Source organism: Haliotis rubra, unplaced genomic scaffold, assembly GCF_003918875.1.
Source record: "Haliotis rubra isolate DU_JTF1 unplaced genomic scaffold, ASM391887v1 Scf62, whole genome shotgun sequence".
NCBI classification, from domain to species: Eukaryota; Metazoa; Mollusca; class Gastropoda; order Lepetellida; family Haliotidae; genus Haliotis; species Haliotis rubra.
In genome coordinates, this window is record NW_025767324.1 from 142,410 (window position 1) to 165,110 (window position 22,701).

Genomic DNA, 22,701 nt, shown 5'->3' on the forward strand with positions numbered 1-22,701 from the left:
ATATCTATAATCCATCTTCGCTTCGAGTCAACTTCAAATATATATTGTTCACTGCATAACAAATAATCAAACGGTAAATCTAACATGCATACTTCTCCTTATCTCAACTACATGTGAAATGGAATGTACTGATCAAGGCAAACCAAGCGCTCTCTCTCCAAACTCGCCACATTTCTACGGGTTACCGAATGTAAACAAACATGGCAGGCATGTGCCATCTCATTAATACATCAAAGCGAACAGGAGGTGATTTGTTATTCCTGGCGGGTCTAACACCTCCAGGCATTGCAGTTGTGTTTCCCTTTACTGATGGGCAGTGAAAGTGATCATATCTCCAGCTCGGGTGAGGAAAATGACTTCAAGGCACTATCTTCACCTTCAAGTGACAGGTATCATGTTACCTGTGCACACTTCAAGTCAATGGTCTCTCCACACACAAACATGAGATAGAAAGTGTCTTGGAAGACTCAATCATCTTATTTCTACTTCACACACTATGTCATATGACACCTCTGCTGTCATATCAACTGCTACACATAGTATCACAGTAAGAGGTTTCCCCCACGGACAGGTAGTTTCATTCTGGCTAATGTCCAAACAGGAATGCCCCAAAATGTTCCCTGCATTCTCTCGTCGTCTCTGCTCAATGTTTTTTTGTGCAGTTAGGAAATTCAAATTATAATTGCACTTATTAACAAACACTTCCCTTATAAATTTCTTGAATGAAACTCAAATATTTGTATTACGACGATGCCATGACTTGAATTACCGCTGCTTACATCCTCGACAATAATCTTAAAGGCATCCATATTACGGTATCATGTTAAGCTTCTGATATTGTTTAATACAGGGATCTGTAATGACATAGAATACTGAATTTAGATTCTTAGACTCACTATCTATTTGGCAACGCATCACCTCTGTCAACATGACTTATCATGGGTATTAGCAAGACATTTGTATTAGAATTTTATGCAATAATGATCAATGTATTTCAATATGTATTGCAATATTGCATATGTTCTTTCATCTGTCAGTTTGGTGTAGATCTGAATTAAAAAAAACCAACATCCTATAAACATGATAAAACAACTTCATAATCCTCCAACATTGTGTAGTATTTAATGCCATGGTCATTAAATACAGGAATCTTGTCACAAATATTTTTGCTTCTTCTATCAGAAGTATCAGTAGCTAATTTCTGAATATCATAATTTCAATTACACTTGTCACATGTGTAAACCAACAAGATGACAATGTGCATGATTGTGAATAAATGCAATGTGCCTGAATTTCACAAACACATTGTGACCATTATACTCAGTACTTCATATTCTGGTACACGAGATAAACACTGCACTAGGCTTCATGTTTATATAACAGTCAGTACAAACTATTCTGTCACAAATTGTATACCATACAAAAAGTCAACCCAATGCTATATTACTTCAAGGCAATTTGATGAGATGAAAGCTCAAGTCTTTTACTGGCACTTATAAGTTTAAAGAACACAAGACACTAAGCTTGTCTAGATAACAATTTCTTTACGTTTTGTAATGATGTTACAGGGTAATGATGCTACAGGGACACTTCTTGCTCCTGTATCAGGGGAATCATTCACATGATGAAGGGGCAAGAAGAAGCCCTGAAGACAGGAAACTTTCACAGATAACTATTTTATTGCTTGGAACAACATTTCAAGGTTACTTCAAGGCGTTCATCAGATAAGAGGGAAAGAAGTCACCCTGAACTGTCGTTACAAACAATAAAGAGTTTTCACTAAAAAAGTTCATGGTTTAAATAAGATTTCCTTTCTACAGCTGAGTTTTTCAAAGCCTGTTTTTGAATTAAAGCAAGAAATCTGTGAATGATCAGTTTGTGGTAAAATATGTAAAAAAACTGACTCTAAGAGAACATTTCAGACTATAAGTCCTTAGAGAGTTTGAGGAATGCACAGTAAGACCAAGCTTAGATCCATTTCCCTTTCCACTGCCTTCTGTCCCTTGGGCTTTACTCCCTCACACATAACCTGAGAGACTTTCACTCTTATCCCACCCTAATACCCACAGAGAGGAGCAAGCTTGCTTCATTCAGCTTTCTAGGAACTTTATGTAGATAGTTGCTTTTTGATCCAACACAGCTGATGTTAGCAAGACGTATGATGATATTTACATCGTCTGAACTCCATTCAATTCCTAACATTTTTACAACAAACATACACAGGCTATTTCTGCTGGTCTTGCACACCGGTGCGTGAACCTTTGACATTCGGGTTACGTAGTTTTTTGATTGAATCCAGCTCAGTTCCCCAGTGTTGTTATTGTAGAGGAGGAGACCCAGACAGGCAGAAGAGGGGGCATCAGACGTGGGGCTATTCCTGGAGGTTGGCAAACACAACGCACATGTCGGAGTACAGGTAACTGGCAATCAAGGGGAGGTAAGTAGGGTCTGAACAACACCTGTTGAGGTACAACCAGTCAACATGACTCTAGTCTCAGGTAGCTCGGAAAACATGTGGACAAAAGTAACTCAACTGACGTCATAGACATTCCTGTATTGATAATTCTGAAGAACCGTTACAGATGGTACATTTTAGATCAGCAATCAATGATAGGGAATACTGGAAAACAGTCGCAGTCCAATACATAACCGTACAGCTTTAATGAACACTTTTTCCCCAGACAGTTTTCAATAAATTCTCCATGTCGGAGGAATTCCCATAAGGGAATAGCATGAGAAGCACCAGCTCTTTGAACTGCCTGAAGTCTCAAGAGATTGAACAGAGAACAGTAGCAATTATTTAATCTACATATGATGTCCACAGTTGTGTGATGCTTCTTTAACTCAACATGTACTGGGAGGCCATCGATTTCTAATGCATGCAGTACAGCTGTTTTAATGCCCATAGCTTGCCCTGGTGGACCATCCTTTGCAATGTTTACAATGCATTTTGAACACTGCCAGAACAAGATGGAGGAAGACAATAGGTCATCACAACAAAATGGACACTACTTCAGTGCTGAAGACACCTCAAGCTCATGCATTTAGCAATACAAAAATATATACATAAAAGTAGAGCTCAACTCTGCTGTTTGAATCTAGGGACACAACACACACTTTGATGTAATATAATGACCTTCATCCTTGCATGTAACAGCATATATCAAACACAACATCCAACACAGAATACTCTTGACTCTTTCAACACCAGTCAACCAGAGGCATTTACTGCCATGACACCGAGTTCCCAGAGACTCTGAGGTCATAGATGAAGCCTATGTTTATCAATGAAAATATCAGCTCGTAAATCATTATTACTACTACATATCATACACCATTTGAAAGGTCTAATCCTACTGTTTATAAATATGAAAGTTATTTTTTATCATATTATTCAAGTAATACGACTACAACTTAAATAAGTTAATTTTTAATGAAAATGCAAGCTTACACATTTGTATGTCCAGATAAACCACGAAGGAAGCAAAAATGAGGCGATTTTTTTCCATTTGTAACATGTCATAATATCCCTTTACCTTTTTCTTTTATATTTTCATTTTTACGTAATCAGAAAATTATTATAAAAACGATTTCTGAATTAAAATTTATGGTTGTCTATTTTCCGATATCTGAGTCTTTCCGCTCAGTAACGTGATACAACAGCGTGAAATACCTCCATTTTCATAGCTTCGTATGAATAACATGTGAGGCGATTCGTTTGATGGCGGGTATCGTTCTGAAAGCTCTGAACATCAACAATATCACTGTACCCTTGCCAAGAGTATTTTCACAGTTGTAAGAAGCGATTTTATTGGATAAAGATTGGTTTCTAATGACGCTTATTTGCCTCAGTCTGCAATAAGGATCGTGATTGGTCAAAATCAGACACGTGACCTAAGGCAGCCAATCAAATAACAGCAATGGATACTGTCGTCGTAAAGGAAAACCTGCAGGTTCAGACGAAAAGTTTTGGGTAAAATCATGCTATTCTGAACGTGTTACGCAAAAAGTCACCACCTATGGGTATATTATGGATCTTAGTGGACGTATCGTGCTAGGATACGACCTGTGACAAGAAAGTTTAATGCATATATTTTAGCATTAAACATCGTGTCCGAGCGTAAGTTCGAAGCGACGAAAGCCGAGATGTCACTTGAATTACATTACACGATCGCACAATAAAGATGGAAATACTAAGTTGGAACGTACATTTGACAACTTTTATGAGTACTGTTGTTGATTTTATTCTTCCGTTTATTCAATTTGTGTAATTATTATCTCGAAACATCGTTACTTTGCTCTTTGACAACTCTGATGAGGTCCCGTTGCCAAAGCATGTGTCCGAGAATCATTTTTTTCAATAACATTGCGAAAAATAGTTCATAATTCTAATTCTGTCGATTATATATGGCCATTTGAAATGTAATAAGTGTTTTCAGGCATTATGAAAAGTGATAGATTTGATAAATGAATCATATGTAAGTGAGGTTCCTAACCAGCCTACGGTGTCTGGGGACTGGTGATGTCTTGGCCGGCCACCCGGCCAACGGTGTTGAATGGGTTAAAATCCAGACAACAACTGTCTGATGACGTTAGATAACATTCTGTGTTTCCATCATCATATCTTGAGGTTGTCCATATCACATGTAAGACAACTTCTGAAGGAACTGATCATGTATGCTACACACAATGACACCAAGATGGAGGACATGGTAATTCCATTTCACAGGGCATTTTCAGGCCTTCTATGTGCCAAGGTGAAGAAATATTCACTACGATTCATCAACCAGTGACTGATCTTCAGAGCACCAGGGCAAAGTGGCACATTCTGTGTTTCCATCACATATCTTGAGGTTGTCCACAGAGCCTGACCATGTATGCTACACACAATGACACCTGCCACCTTTTGCCAAGGTCGAACATGTGAAGATCCAGGTTATCAACAGAGCCTGAATATGTGAAGATCCAGGTTAGAATTGGTCTTCAACAACCTATGTTTGCCGAAAAAGGCAGTTGACAGACTGTTCAGGCTTACTGACTTGGTTGACACATGTCATCATACCTCAATTGCATAGATCGATGCTCATAATGCTGATCACTGGATATTTTTTACACGCTGCTACTATATGCCTGGAATATTGATGAATGCAGACTTAAACAACAAACAAAAAACAAACTACAAAAAGCATTGATTTTAGACACCAATCCCAACTCGCACTGCCCCTAATAAGCAACCATATTCAGTTTCAACAAATTTCCTGAATGACTCTCTCAGGTGTACTTTGGAATATTTGGATCATATATCTAAAAACTAAAAATAATCAGAATCAATTTTCTTGACAAGTACAACTAAAAAGGACAATGCATGACTGACTACATGATGACAGGGATTAAATTTCTTTGCGGCATTTAACTTGAGATGTTATCAAAGACAAATTCTTTTGGCAAGACCCATTAAGAATACAAGCACTTCCTACTGATCTGCAAGCACACATGTTGGAAACCTGCTACAATTAGACTCACACTTTTGCCAAGTTTTCTAAATCTGACTCTGTGCTGACATTCAGTTCTATTTCCGATTGCTGATGGAGACATCAGGGTTTCAGATTTCCTGGACCATAGTTTTACATCATCACAGTTACACATATAAACCACCAGAGTCACACTTACATGTCAAAAGAGTTGCACAGTTACATCGCCCGTAATAGTTACACTTTTACATCATCAGTAAGTTAGACTTTTATTTGTGTGATGCATAACATGAGTCAACATTGGCATTGAATGGGTCTTCGGGCGTGAGCTTTAACCACTAGGCTACCCCACGTGAAATATATGAACAACAGACAGTAGATGTATGCAACTTTACTGGTATTACTTGCAAAACAAGCTGCACTCCTTAGCATTCTAACAACATTGTGCACTTCTTTTTCCTTTACAAAAGAAGTGTTTTATTCATAATTTGTAAATATGAACATGTGACCAAATTATGTAAATTAAGCCTTGTAAATAATTTAGCATGACTTACAAAAGCCAGTGGTTGACAGCATGAACAATTATTATTTTTCGGATTACACTTTCTGTATTGACACTGTGTATTCAGAATGAGCAAATATTTATGCTGTCAGGTTATAACACATGATCAGTCAAACGAAATATTGACACTACCCCATCGTCATTAGTCTGATATAAAGTGTTTCATACATAAGTCAAGAGACATGTAAAAAACAATGCATGTTGTAATGAAATGTGTTAAAATCACAGTCATTTTTTCTACTACTAAAGGGAGTGAGTGAGTGAGTATGGTTTTACGCCGCTTTTAGCAATATTTAATCAATATCACGGCAGGGGACACCAGAAATGGGCTTCACACAATATACCCATGTGGGGAATCAAACCTGGGTCTTCAGCATGACGAGTGAACACTTTAACCACAAGGCTACCCCACCGCCCCTCTACAACTAAAGGGATTCAAAACGACAAACAGTCTCAAACATCTCTGGGCCTGCTGATGACAGATTCATGTTACAGCACAAAAAAAACATTGTTCTGTTTGTATTTTCAAAGAATGATGGAGGACAAAACAAACACTTTGTTCCAATTCCATGTATTACAATATTTTTACATGTACATGTGGGATCAAATTAAGTCAATATATCTATTGCAAGTTCACCTACATGTTAACCCAGATTCACAAAAAGAACTAAACAGCTTATTGAAAACTGTTTCTCATATCATACATGTCTTATGTATTCAAGTCATTACACAATTATGCTCGCACACAGTCCATTACCCTCATCGCCAGGTCTACCTAAGCTAGTGAGAAAAACTATCATCGTTTTCCTGTCTCCAACAGGATGGCCTTCTTTGCCACTGTGATGACAAGATTGGCATTTAGAGTCATTACAAGGCAACCAGCCTGCGGATGAGAGCTATTACTATTAACCTATTCATGCAACCTATGACATGTGCTACCACCTAACCTTTACCACAGCAGGGAAATACACTAGCAATCCTCTTAGATACATCGAAAACAGAACCGCATTTCAATTTAGGATGTATCTTGTGTGACATTAGATCATGGAACTGCTGTAGTCTTGAACTTTGAAGCATCTTCATCAAATCTAAACTGTTGCCACTATTACTTGACAGTTGATATCGGCTTTAAATACCATCAATAATAAATCCTAGATTTCAAGTCGAGTTTGCTTGCAAAATCTATTCTCTTCTAGATCAGACTAGGCCATCACGGTCTTTAAAGTTTAAAATATGTATGAGAGGTTCGTGGAAAAGGAATCAATGAAAACAGTCTATTTTGATATTTACTCCCTCAAAATTGCAATTCAAAAAGAAACAAATTAGGTTGTATAATGCGTAATTTACTATAATGTATTTTTGCAATTTATAGGAAAGGTAAGGTTCACGCAAAAATACAACTTAGAAATCTTTATCTTCTTTAGCAATACATGTAACTTCCATTTACCCAAAGTGATATGATGTTGGCAAGTTTGCTTTACATGATTCAATGTCAGCTGTACAAAACAGTTTTGTTTCAAATGAGTTGTGTCACAAATGGCACAACAAAGAGTGCACGTCAACTAGCAATCTCACAGGGCTGAACCATTGTATTTCTCTTATTGCTCTGACATATTATGATAGAAGGCTCACCCAAAAAACAGTCAATTATTCTCATATACAACCTTAGTAACAGTCATAGTATCACAAGATACTACCTCAACAGTATATATATATCTATATACACCCTCCAGTTTCTGTATCACAGCTTGAATACTGACTATGCTTGAGATGCCAACCCCAAAGTGTTGCAAATAGTAGATTCAAGGATCAAAATTAGTAGTTTGACCATAAAATTAGTAGTCAACTAAATACTTAAAATCAAGATGGATTCTGAAAAAGTTAATATGACACTAATCAAGAGTGAAGCTTTAATTTCACATACCTCAAACAGCAAATTTCCAAATTATTAGCATTACAATTTTCTTCTTGCCATCTCTTTTTGGTGAAAATGTATTTATTAAATCAACGAAAATATATGTTTTTGTCTATATATCCGAATCTTAATGAATTTTCATCAAATTTCGTAGAATTTCTAGTGCAATCATATTGGCGTAGTTTGAGGCTAAAATTTGTATTGACTATGATAAAATCTCAGAGGTTGGCCTCTCTGAAACAGTATATCTATCTCATATACACCCTCCGGTCCCTGTATCACACACCTCGCCCATTCCCAGCCAAGCAGTATATCTCTTGACTGTCCAATCTCCAGATCCTACTGAGAAAGGTCAGCAACTACATTCACAAGAACACACATAGATATCTCTGGGACATTGATTAAGAGCATTTTTTGCTGGTTGTTTCAATAAAGACCGTGGTTGCGTCCTGCTGTACGAGCTTCAGGCCATAACCACAAACTCCATAGCCACATAAAGTGGTTTTACTGTTCCAAGTATGTGAGAGTATTCATTCACTGGTGAGAGATGATGGATGTAGAGGAGGTGCAATGGCTTGTTTAACACACAGGGGAGCAGTTAAAGGTGTGGTCATGACGCCTTTTAGGGCCATCTTACACGACGTGAAATGATGGATCGCAAACAGACTCCCACAGAACAAATTTGAAATAGACTAAAAGAAAAACCTAAAATTGAACATAACATCACACACTTGAATTAACAAAATCCAAAAGTGTTTTGCAGCAAAAGAATGCCAAAAGGATTATTATATCAAAACGCTGTCATTGGTACATTTATTTATGTTCCCTTTCCACATCCGTTTTAAAAAACACACAAAATCTTTCAGATGTTCAATAGTATATGTACACAAACATATCCTAACAAATGAAAACTGTTTCATATACTGGTTATTATGTCTTAACTTTTCCCCATCTATTATCAACTTGACATTTAACGACATCATTCCACAATAGAAAAATCAAAATGGGATGTAGCTGGTCAATAGGTAAAGTCTGATCGTGCTTCAAAGCCTAAACTATCCCCATTGTATATCCCTATCGATAATCGTTAAATTGTCTTGGTGAAAGTGTCTGTGTCTGCAACAGATGCAAGCCTCGACATACTTCGTCACTTCTATACTGACAATGTAAAGGTCACTGTCTCTTGCAACAGATGTGTTGATAAATCAAATTGGAAAGGTCTTAGTTATCTACACATGCACTGCCCAAGAGGGGTAGCTCTACTGGAGAGAGAGAGCGAGAGAGAGAGAGTCAGAAAGAGATAGAGTGAGTGATAAGAGTGTCAGAGAGAGAATGAGAGAGAAAGAAATTTTCACGTCATAATCGTTTATGTTAGTCATGTGAAGTCTAATTTGTACATGCACCGTTCCAGTTAATACGGATGCGCTTGTCTGCTAAGTTGCCGGGTCGATAAGTGTGGTCACCGTCATGGATAAATTTTTAAACAAGCGAGGTCCTCCTAGTCAAACGGGATCTAAACTTGGCAATGTGTCTGCTAACGGCGAAGTCAGATGTCGGCGATCTTTATGAAGATGGTGGAAAGCTATTTTGCAAAGTATGTAATGTCGTCATCGATCACACACGAGAAAAAGTACTGTCAAAGATCACCTACTTAAATCAAAAACATCTCATAAAGAAAGCTGAAGGTACAGATGGAAGTAAGTCAAAGAAACAGAAAAGCGATTGACACATCTCTCCATTCCAAAACTATTGCTGAAAAGGAACATATTGAAATATGTCATGCATGGGTGAAAATGTGTACTGCCTGCAATATCCCGTTGTCTAAAACTGACCACCCAGCGGTTTGTGAGTTTTTGAATAAACGAGTTCTAAATGGTGGAGGCATTCCAGGTGGAAACAGACTTCAGGATACCTATCTTATTGACATGTACATTGGTGAAAAAGCACAGTTAAAAGAAAAACTGAAAGAAAGACCAGTGGCTGTAATATTTGATGAACTTGGCGATGAAGAAGGAAGATATGTTTTGAATATACTTTTGGCACCGCTTGATGAGTTACATGATGGAAAGGTGTTGGCTTATCTAGCAGCAACTGTTTTCCTTGACAGAACAAACCATGCCACAGTGTCCCAGAGTGTTGTTAGTGTATTGCATGATTATGGAATCAACTTTGATGATGTTTTGGTGTTTGACACAGATAATGCTCAGTACATGAAAAAAGCTTATAATAGTGTGTTAAGTGGACTGTGTAGTAATTCCATTCACATCATCTGCCTGGCGCACATCATGAGTCTTATTGGTCAGGCATTCAGCAAACCATTTACGCTTGTGAACAAGTTTGTGAAAAGGTTCAGCAACATGTTCTTTCATGCAGGAAGCAGAAAAGCGCGTTATCGTTCTTTTCTGACTGACAGGATGCATTCCAATGATAACTGTAAAAGTGACTATGCCCCTGACCCATGCAGTACCAGATGGAACTCGTGGTTTGACTGTGTTGTGTATCATCAAAATACTTCAAGTATTATCGTTGAGTTTATTGTGGCGAAAAGGATATTTGTGGAAACAGTGCTCCAGATTCAGAGAAGGATTTGTATGAATGGCTAACTGATCCAGATCAGAGTCATCTCATAAAGTGTCACCTTGACTTTATTTGAAGAAGTGCACAAATATCATGCATCTTAATGATTTCTTTCAGTCTCGTGTGCCATGTACATTGTCTACGTTTGACATCTTGGAGGAACTAATGATTTATTTTGTGTCACATTCTGACCTCACACTAGACAGCACACAACACATTTTGTCTCAGTTTGATGATATGGCCCTAAATGTGAAAGTGGAGTGTCTGAATACATTCAAGACTGCTTTTGATAATGCCAAAGAAAAATTAGAGAAATACTTAAGTGATGGTCAGCCTGGTTTACAATTTCTTAAAGCAGTCAGACTATTTAATCCCAGTAGAGTCATCATTCTAGACAAACTACAGTGTGAATATAGTGCCATTCCAGGTCTTACAGTGTACCCAGAGAATTTAATTTGTATGTGTGTGTACTTGCACCAGAAGCAGTGGCAGCAGCTGGTGATACCAAAATAGATGTGACCAATTTCTGGTTTTCTGTACAGGACAGAGTTCCACGCTTAGCAAAACTTGCTAGGCGATACATGAATGCTGTTACTAATTCAGCTGATGCAGAGCGAAGCTTTTCCCTCTATAATCTTGTATTGACAGGACGCCAAAGATCTCTGAAAACAGACTCAATCAAAGCATTGGTATTTCTTTACTACAATCAGAGACTCCAGTATGACAAGTTCATTCAAGAGACAATGGCAGATATTCCAAATATTCTTCCGAAGATCCAGACCGTCCGTAGTTGAACCTCCACTTCCTGCTCTCCCAGAACTCCCATAGCTGCCTGAATTGACTTAATCTTAACGTAACATGTCAAGTTAAAGAATAAAAACATGGTAAATGTTACAAGCCTTTTATTTGTGTTCAATTTGATGTCAAGTAACAAAGTTTTAGCAGTTATATCATTGCAGAATTTTGTGCAGAATTTGTAAAATTCAAATGCAGAATTTACTTAAATTCGCCGCAGAATTTCATTTTTTTTGCCGCGGAATCCAGGGGGGACTGAGAGGGAGAGAGAGAGAGCATAATATTCCAGCAATATCACGGCAGGGGGTACCAGAAATGGACTTCACACATTCTACCCATGTGGGGAATATGAACCCAGGCCTTAAAGAAATGCACATATACATACATATCTTACTTTTTTACTTTACTTTTGAACATAAAAACTGAGCAATGCCACAAGTAACACTTTTTGGTTGCCATAATGAAAACTGGAATTGAGCCACCTGAACAGATTCTGTAGTCATCACTGGTAAGGACAAGCATGTACAGTTACAGTTTGGTAAAGTGTTTCTTCAGGAGATGATGTTTACAGACAGGGATAATGCCAGATGCATGAGCAGGACATTAACCTGATTAAGCTAATATGACTTAGTTTCAGTCAGGTGAGCAAAAAAAAACCAGGTTCTTCCATATGCAATTTCCCACTTACAGCTGTCAACATGGAGAGGTGAACCATTTTAGCACAACCAAGAAACTGACCAACATCAACAACAGTGCCAACATTACCAAGTCAATATCTGCAAATAAAATGCCTTATATACATGCCAGGCTTCACAACACACTGGATCGATTCATTCATATTTTCATTCAGAATCAATCAGAACGTGTTTATGGAAATATTTAAGTCCTATGTGTCTCTTCCAGTTCCATAATTCAGTAGTTAAGAATTTCCTTATAAGACATTGTGCAGTTACATACTGGCCATACAGTCAGTTCCAAAACTACAGCAAACCTGATCAGTAGCATGCTCAGATGTGAGTACAATCATCACCTGTTTCTACATTAAAAGGAATAAGCACATTGATGATCTATTAAAACTTCCCTTAGGTGAGGTGAGGTGAAATTGGGTTTAACGTCGTGCTTGAGAATATTTCGCTCATATGACAACGTGCATGCGTGTGTGTGTATGTGTATGTGCGGCTGCTTGTACTAGCCCAGACTGAAGCTGGTTTTATAGTGCTAGCCCACTGAGATACCATGCCGCAGTGAAGCATGAATACCCACTCAGACACATTATGCTGACTCCGAGCCGACCAGTCCTTGTTGTACCCATTAATGCCGCGCGCCAGACAGGGACCAACAAGTACCATATTTTAACGTCTTTTGGTATGACAAGGAATAACCACGACCTTCCGCTCTCCAGGGGGGCGCTCTAACCACTACACCACGGAGGCGGTCACTTCCCTTAGGTATGAATCAGTGTCTTACTGACTGCATCAACGCAGAGAAAACGCTCAAACCCAGTGTAACATAAGCTCCATCTACTGATCAGAGTTAAAACATAGTTTTACTTTCTCACCAGATTGAATATATTCTGATGCCTAAAAGTGATCAAAACAGGACTGTAACTGAGTTTCAGATACATCCAGGTGTTCACCTGGGCACTGATGAGTTTCATCCCCCAGCCTAGTGTTGTGATGTACCTGATACCCCTGGGACCATGTCCACAGATTACAGGACAGCTGCTACAGCAACACCCACCCATCCATCTGTCCACAGTGAGTAATACATCGATTGGCTGTAAATCATGTATCCTTTACTACAATTCAATAGTGGAGAACAGGCTGCAGATTTTAAACAGCTTTTGAGAAGGCAGGACATCTTAGAAAATATTTTTTCAGTAAATCCATATCAACAGCAGAGGTAGACATCTTGCCATAAAATATTCTAGTCAATTGTTATCTCATACACGCCATATTTCATACTTAAGTGAAGCTTGAGAATAGAAAAATATGGCATAAAACTGAAATCAGTTCAATAATTTTCTGCACATGTGGATGGAAACCAGCCAAAGGAATACATTAAGTGTTAGAAATCAAAGGGTTCCTGGGTCCTTGATGTATTTACTGTAGTATTCAAAACTTAGGACTTCTGAACTCCATGTTATGCCAAGGAAACCTTGACTTTCGTTCTCACTGGAGCAATACTGACTATCAGTGATGACAAGAAATGAAGACTTGCTTACCGGTATCACGATTTTGACATTTACACCTAGGTATATACCAAAAGGACTGGATTCCTTGAAAACTTACCTCAACAACAACAAAAATACTGAAAAGTGCTTTGTCATTATAGTGGATATAAGCTTTCAGAGGCCCAGATAAGCTGCGTATCCAGGTATACGCATAGAAAATTTCCAATTACGCTTAGAAAAAATGTTGGATACCAATTCGCGCAAAATTTAAAACAAATGTATAAAACAAATGCGTACGGAATATATTTATAAAAATCACTTGCGTAATGAAAAAGACATCGATTGCCATCAAGTTGTACTGTTAGTATAGGACAAGTGTTGTACTGTCAGTATAGGATGAGTGCTTTTTTATGAAATCATGTCCATTATATTTAACTTGGTTTTGATTAGATAAGGCAGAACATACCTGCTTAGTAAACTTACTCAATGACATAATACTTAGGTGAGTAATATGACTGAAATACGCACATATTTGAAAGCAGTGGGTAACGGAAAATGAAATACCCACTCAACATTTATAATACCCACTCCAAAAAATTACAGTGGGTACAGTACCCACATGAGCTAAATCTTATCTGGAGCTCTGAGCTTTCTTCTTCAACCATTGTGAAAACCTGTGTAATCACACAGATAATTACACTGTGAAGATTCCAGCCATATCATGGCAGGGGATACCAGGCTATGTATTACTTGCCTGCTATGGCAGTTTATGCTATTTATCTCACAACTAAATCTAACATGTGTTTCAGCACAAACAACTCCCTGTCAATCAGGAAAGCAGCTGTTTGAAACAAATCTAGATGATGACAACTTTTCTCTTTACAGGAACAAACCTGATGTATTATTGCTTAGTGTAGAGTACTACAATAGCAAATGCAGACCTCTCTCATTCGTGCAAAGAAAAAACTTGTTCCAATGAAAAAATTGAATAACTTACAGTGACCAAACATAAAAACTGACTTAGGGGTAGAAGTAATCTGTGCTAAATTGTGAAATGGATACAGCTTCAGTTACTGCACTTACAGAGGTGTGCACAAGCACATCGGTTTGAGTGAGTGAGTGAGTATGGTTTTACACAGCTTCTAGCAATATTCCAGCAATATCACGGTGGGGGAATCCAGAAATGGACTTCACACATTGTACCCATGTGGGGAATCGAACCCAGGTCTTCAGCGTGACGAGCGAATGCTTGAACCACTAGTCTACCCATCGCCCCATACGTCATTTTGAACTCATCTAGACTATTGCTGATCTTAAACCGCTAGCCCACCAAGATGCCTTGCCACAGTTAAAATAGACACCTACTCAGACACAGTATACAACTACAGTCCTTGTTCCATCCCTGTAATGCCTAGCACTAGTCAGGGTAACAACAAGTACCAATGTTTAACATCTTTAGACAGTGATGGAACCACCAACCTCCTGCTCCACAGGCAGACACTACTACCCACTACCAGTCTGGGTATGTAACACATTCCTTTGAGAGCTCAATCGCAACCTTCAAGATTGGACAAAAGGAAACAGGGCAAACTCTCTTCAAGTTTTCTTACCTCCATGAACTGAGCGTTGACTCTAAAATCTGGGGGAGGTTCATCATTGGCCAAAGCTGCCTTGCGTCTTGATTCAATTCCTTGAAAAAGATGATCAACAGCTCGGGGTATAATGCCTACTTCTGCTTGGGGTGTGTTTACGTCAAATCCTGTTCCCATGGTGTAAGTTTTTCCAGATCCAGTCTGAAATAAGAAGCATGAAAACACATAAAGAACCTTGCAAACTTGAGACAAGGTTATTTGTTAGTTTAGCTAAATCTTGTCAATAGCGTTGTGATTTGACAAAGCAAGGGAGATATTCCAGTTGATCTGATACAATTATGGATCCTGGTGAGATAACAACATGAGAAATATATCACTTATGCCTTGTGTCTGTTTTGGTTATCAATTTTCACAAGAAAAATCCTTCGGGAAATAATTTGTGTAGATTTTGGCTAATTTGTCTAGATTTTGGCTAATTTGTGTAGATTATAGGCTAAACAACACTACAAGTATATATGTATATATACTTATTTTACCCAACATACAGATGTACCAGAAGATTCAAATTTTATTTCATCACAATAGTTCAATTAAGATACTATCCATGACACAATTCATATCCATGATGTATATCAATAATCAGTAATAATTCCGCGCAATCGACAATATTTCTGCCTATTAATCCTTTTAGCCAGCAGGTAGATATAAGACAATCACAACACAGAGTATTCATTTTCTGCAGCAATGTACTGAAATACCTTAGAACCTTTTTGCTTTTCTATACAGTTTACTAGAATTGATACGTCGCTCACCCAATTTTATCATACTGTAGTAACAAACTGTAGAATAATTGATAATAGAATGTCTGATTGATTCTTGTTTGCCAACTAAAGTGAATCAATCATAGATGAAATTGATTAATTGGGTCAACACAATAAACAAAATGACACTGTTTGTTTGCGCATTTAATAGTCATCAAATTACTGTTGAAGTAATTCTCTGACCTTGGGATCATGTACATAACAAATACAGTAGAATACTTTTATAACGAACACGGATATAACAAACTGACTGCTATGGCGAACTGTTTTGAAAGTCCCGAATAAACCTTATATTATCATATAAAAAAGTGGATAGCGAACTACGTATATAACGAACTAATTTCAGTGGTCCCTTGGAGTTCGTTATAAAGGTATTTTACTGTAATAGTAATTTTGATCGGCGGGCAAATTATATTTCCCCGACTGATGTTATTAACATTGTTATATAATACATTGAAAAAAATGATTTTTCAGCTGCATCACTCAATAAACTATGTTTATAATGAACTGACAGATATAACGAACTAAAATTAATCTTGAGTTTGTTTTAACCATAGTTACTGTATATAAAATATGTAAGGTAAACCTGGTGTCAGAACATTTGCTAAACTTATCAACAACACAAAAATGTTAGTAAATGATATCAGTAAGAGGAGTAAGTGATCTTTTACCATCTAACTTGAAACATGTATTGCAACAAAAACCTACATTTTTCAGCATATATGTTAGTGCATTTGGACACTATGACTTAGACAGATTGATATACTGCTCATAATATTCAGAAACTATTCAAAATGTACAGTGTGAACATTTCCATGGATATATTATGAAGGAAGATAGGTACATAGCTGCAGATGAAGAATTCATTCTACATACTGTGTTTTACTAAGGTTTGGAAGGTTCAGATTTAATAATAATAATAATAAATGCATATTTATAATGCGCCCCTTCCACACCCTAAGGCATGCTCAAAGCGCTACAGAATATTTACACTGGAGTATTTACAGATGAAGTTATACATAATATACTGGAAAAAGGTGGGTTTTAAGTCTGGACTTAAAAATGTCAATTGTGTCAGAGCTTTTAAGGCCACATGGGAGAGAGTTCCAAAGCACAGGTGCAGAGTAAGAGAATGATCGGTGTCCAAAGGATTTCAGTTTGTAGGGTGGGGTGACCAGTCGATTTTGTGTGTTTGAGCGCAAGTTGCGTGCGGGGACATACGGATGTAGGAGTTCAGACAAGTAGGAGGGAGCCAAACCATGGAGGCACTTGTATGTCAGACAGAGGATCTTAAAGTCAATTCTGTCCCTAACTGGTAGCCAATGCAGTTGGGAACGTTTAGAAGTCTTGCTGATGATGCGGGCGGAAGTGTTTTGGATCTTCTGAAGCTTATCAAGGAGTTTAGAACTGAGGCCTGAAAGGATGCTGTTATAGTAGTCAAGCCTAGATGTAACAAGAGCTCGAACAAGGGCTTGAGTTGCAGCAGTTGTCAGGTATTGCCGAATGTTACCAATGGATCTTAGGTGAAAGTAGCAGGTCCTGCTCAGACGGTTAACATGAGCATCCAGAGTCAAGGAAGAGTCGATGTTGACACCCAAATCCTTAACAACATCAGAGAATCTGACGTCAGCATCTGCGACTGTAAGGAAGTCGGTTTTGACCTTGCTAAGTTGTTGCTTTGTACCAATGAGAACTGCTTCTGTTTTTGTGTCATTAAGTTTAAGCATGTTTCCTGTCATCCAGCACTAGATGTCCTGCGTACCAAACCACCTAGTACCTGACCCACTGTATACACTGTAAATCTTATAACAATAGTCTAATTGTGAACTGTTTTAACAAAGTCTTGTCAAAAAATATGCAGAAACCCATATATAACCATCAAATGATGCATACACTGACGCTGACGTTAGCTAAATTATCTTTACTCAATAAGATTAAAGTCAGAAGAAATATCAACTTCAGCTAGTCTACTCTAACCATAGACATTGATAGCTATTGTAACTGAACAATGTATCACAGCCACAAGTCTGGGTATAGTCCTTTGGGAAAGATTCCGCCCGTAACTCGTATCTTTTTTAATCATTCTATGCATAAAAATATAGGCCTAACGTTTTTATAAAAAGCCTAAACTTAACCCTAAATCTAAACCTAAACCTAACCCTCGAAATAATCCGAATAAATAGAATAAATTTAATAATTATCAGATAGTAGCACTTTGAGCGTGCCCCTGCGGTGGTGCGGAATTCAGTGCAATACAAATGCCCCTTTTCATTATTTCAAACGGGGTTACTGGCAGAACTCTTACTGTCCTGTTGATACCGGGTCCTATTTTGGGGCCACCCACTCTAAGTACCCGTGTTATCCATCCAAGCCCTAATATTTACAATTAATTACCAATCACTATATAACATAGGTGCAAAGGCAACCCAAAACTGAAGACCTCGTGAATGGCATTAACAATATTTACAGTACAATTCCCATTTGTCAATAATATATTCTGCAAACAAGATTTGTACACTGATACCCTACTATACTACAACGCTGAGTCAACAATACCGTAAATGTACATCTACATCACGTTTTACTACATAAATGGTATTTGTGTCATTGACAACACATGGCTAACACTGCACTGTTCTGTAACATGACCCATACAAATCTCTATAGTGATAATCCATGACATACAAACACTACAAATTATTACAAGCATAGGCTCATCGCATTCAGAGACTTAGTTCCAGGAGACCCTGCCACAATTACTGAAGCTATCGAGTTTCAATAGATAAAAGGACAGGCCGCCAGGTCATATTTTGCAATAGGATCAGGAAAGAAAGGCAGAGGGACAGAACAGGGTAAGCAAGTCCGCCAAACTAAATCAAACGCCCCACCCACGATGAATTCAAGTAAATCCTGAGTAAATATGTTCAGTGGACACATTGCGTGGTATGGAGCAAGCCGATACATAACAAAACAGTTGGTAAGAATAGTCCTCCCTGCCGGGTATTAACTTGGGCTGGCAGGAAAACAGACTAGCGGCTAATACGTGCGACCACTGTTTGCTTATGAAGCGACAGGAGAATCTATGTCAGATGTTTTAATGAAAATATTTAAAGAATCTTTTCAAGTACATGAATTGGTGCACTTGTCTGTCTACATGTCAGGCCTAGTAGCAGTATAAAGAATTCAACATTAAGATTTGTATTAGAGAGTAGGATATGTCATTTCATGCAGATATTGTTCGCCAAATTTTTTCTTTGAATTTATTTTTAAATTCTCAATACATATATGCATTCTAACATTTCACTGGTAGTCAGCTATTATATCCAACATGATTCTTTGATCTCATTTTGCATTATCTTTCACAATGCAGTAACAGTACTCAGTGATGCCATTACACAAGCTACATCAAAGGGGCCTGTCAATGATTTTGCTGTCACCAGACCAACTGGCTGACAGAGAAGATGATTTACGAGGCCATCCGATAAATAGACACTAACTCAGCAGAGCCACACCACTGCAGCAACCTTACGTTTGTCAGCTTTCAGCAGGTACCTTAGGCGCCAGTAATCCATTTAGCTTGGAACATTTCAAGCGCATAATCTAGCATAAGCTAATGCTTAGTCTCTGAAAATATATAATCCTGATATTGAAACAAACAACTTCATTTAAACTGAAAAGGAGCCATTTGAGATAGAGATCAAAATCTGAATTGTTAATTTTGGACATAGCTAGAGTAAGGGCTAGGTGGCACAAAAAATTCTGGTCTCAGGTTCCGAGATTGTGAGACTAAGTCTAGCAATGTCACTGCTATTCTTGTATTGGCGTTTATTCTCTCATAATGTTTACCTAGTGTAAACAAACATCTAAAACATACAATATATATAACATAACCATTTATATACAACATAACAGTGATGCTGAATAACAACCTAGAGCAGATTTTTTCACCTTTGCTTGTACAAAGGTTTGAATAAGTCTTTCTTTCCAATGTATGCAAGAGCACAACTCTCTCATTCATGGGATCCTATAATCTTTATTTGTTCAATACAGTACGTAACTGAAGCAAGACATGCACCAAGCTAACACACAATAGCGTCAAGCCCACTTAAATAAGGTCACAACACCATGGCAGTCTGATCAGTGGGTCGCATACCAGCTATACAGTCTACACAATAGGTGTAAACAGCATAGAAAGTTGGAGCTAGTATATGGAGGCAATCAAAAACCTATATTCATACAGATTTAATGGACCTGTGAACAAAATGTCAGTGATCACAGAAGTTTGATGATCACAAGCAGTCAGATATTTATGGCTACACGTGTGTCCTACTGCCAAGTGAGTAGAATGGCCCAACCATGTGTACTACTGCCAAGAGTGTAGAATGACCTAGGTAGAATGGCCCAACCATGTGTACTACTGCCAAGAGAGTAAAATGGCCCAACCATGTGTACTACTGCCAAGTGTGCAGAATGGCCCAACCATGTGTACTACTGCCAAGGGAGTAGAATGGCCCAACCATGTGTACTACTGCCAAGTGAGTAGAATGGCCCAGCCATGTGTACTACTGCCAAGGGAGTAGAATGGCCCAACCATGTGTACTACTGCCAAGGGAGTAGAATGGCCCAACCATGTGTGTACTACTGCCAGTAGAATGACCCAACCATGTGTACTACTGTAGAATGAATGACCCAGCCATGTGTACTACTGCCAAGGAGAGTAGAATGGCCCAGCCATGTGTACTACTGCCAAAGTGAGTAGAATGACCCAGCCATGTGTACTACTGCCAAGGGAGTAGAATGGCCCAACCATGTGTACTACTGCCAAGTGAGTAGAATGGCCCAACCATGTGTACTACTGCCAAGGGAGTAGAATGACCCAGCCATGTGTACTACTGCCAAGGGAGTAGAATGACCCAACCATGTGTACTACTGCCAAGTGAGTAGAATGGCCCAACCATGTGTACTACTGCCAAGGGAGTAGAATGGCCCAGCCATGTGTACTACTGCCAAGTGAGTAGAATGGCCCAACCATGTGTACTACTGCCAAGTGAGTAGAATGGCCCAACCATGTGTACTACTGCCAAGTGAGTGGAATAGTGTACTACTGCCAAGGGAGTAGAATGGCCCAACCATGTGTACTGTGCCCAACCATGTACTACTGCCAAGGGAGTAGAATGACCCAACCATGTGTACTACTGCCAAGGGAGTAGAATGACCCAGCCATGTGTACTACTGCCAAGGGAGTAGAATGACCCAACCATGTGTACTACTGCCAAGGGAGTAGAATGACCCAGCCATGTGTACTACTGCCAAGTGAGTAGAATGGCCCAACCATGTGTACTACTGCCAAGGGAGTAGAATGGCCCAACCATGTGTACTACTGCCAAGGAGTAGAATGGCCCAACCATGTGTACTACTGCCAAGTGAGTAGAATGACCCAACCATGTGTACTACTGCCAAGTGAGTAGAATGACCCAGCCATGTGTACTACTGCCAAGGGTGGAATGAGGGGCGAGAATGGCCCAACCATGTGTACTACTGCCAGAATGGCCCAGCCATGTGTGCTACTGCCAAGGGGTAGAATGGCCCAGCCATGTGTGCTACTGCCAAGGGAGTATGAGGAATGGCCCAGCCATGTGTACTACTGCCAAGGGTCAGAATGGCCGAACCATGTGAACTACTGCCAAGTGAACAGAATGGCCAGCCATGTAACTGAACAGTGCTGTAATGATGGGTTGACAGCTAAATAACAGTTTAGCATGTCTAGCACGCTCAGATAGGATCTAAGCGAAGACTCCACTGCACAAATAACATATAATGATAGCTATGGCTTCTTAATTCTGTAACAGGGCCCTTCATCAAAGCAAAGTCTTTCTGAGCTGTGACCACTGCAACACACATAATTTACCATGAGACTTAAGATAATCCTAGCAGTTAAAGATTGCCTTATGTAACAAAGCCCTGGCGAAATACGATGTTTCCATCAATTTCTTCTGAACACTGAAGGTAAACGTCCATCTTACCTCACCTCATGTAACATATTCTTCCAACACTGATGTCAAATATAGGGGTAGAATAACCGTTGAGGAGGACCTCATTTTCAACTGTTTTGTGTTTGCTTGTTTGTTTTGTAGGTTAATGAGGTAACACTGGAAAATTTTCTGGTTTTCAGATTCTGCATGAGCACTTAACACAGAAAGCTTATCAACATATCAATTGAATTCAAGATAAATAATGAAAATTCTGTCAGTCAGGTTGTACACACTGTTTCAAAAGAAGATTTTTTTCTATGCTTTGCATCAAATAAATTACATTATTTACAGCATTATTTCACCATTTATCATGCTTTTGAGGATCTTTAATCTGATACTTTATCAGGAAAAATCAATTCATGCAATTTAAGAGCTTTAAGAGTGCATAATATCTTGATGTTACAGTACCTAACAAATACCTACACAAAAATACACATGGAACACAATAAGTCAGTAAAATTATAAAGGCAATTGATGTCAACAGCTCTTGTTCTTGACCTTTTTTGTTAATGCATGTGACATTAAGCTCAACATGTGTCCTTGACAAACAAAGTAATTCAAAAGCATCAAAGGGCGGTAAACCTGAATACTAATGAATCATTCTTGTCAAAAACTACAGGAGGTATAACATTACAATTTCAAAATATTTAATTCATAAGAAAAAAAAACGTACTGATTCAACCGGAAACATTAACCCCAAAATATTCACTCAACAGTGAACCCTCGAAATGTCTATCAAAATCTTAGTGGATGACATTTTCCG

The 22,701-nt window shown here is 38.4% G+C and overlaps 1 protein-coding gene across 5 annotated transcripts in view; it reads right to left on the reverse strand.

Annotated features, from left to right (window-relative positions):
• The window catches only part of LOC124256123 (kinesin-like protein KIF21A), a 132,127-nt gene that overhangs the window by 81,157 nt on the left and 28,269 nt on the right, over nt 1–22,701 (reverse strand). For all 5 annotated transcript variants that reach the window (XR_006892830.1, XM_046690079.1, XM_046690076.1 and 2 more), the window contains exon 4: nt 15,104–15,286. Coding sequence is in view for 4 of the 5 variants with exons in the window: in XM_046690079.1 (XP_046546035.1) it covers nt 15,104–15,286 (183 nt within the window). In the remaining variant the exon portion in view is untranslated. The remainder of the gene's footprint in view (nt 1–15,103; nt 15,287–22,701) is intronic.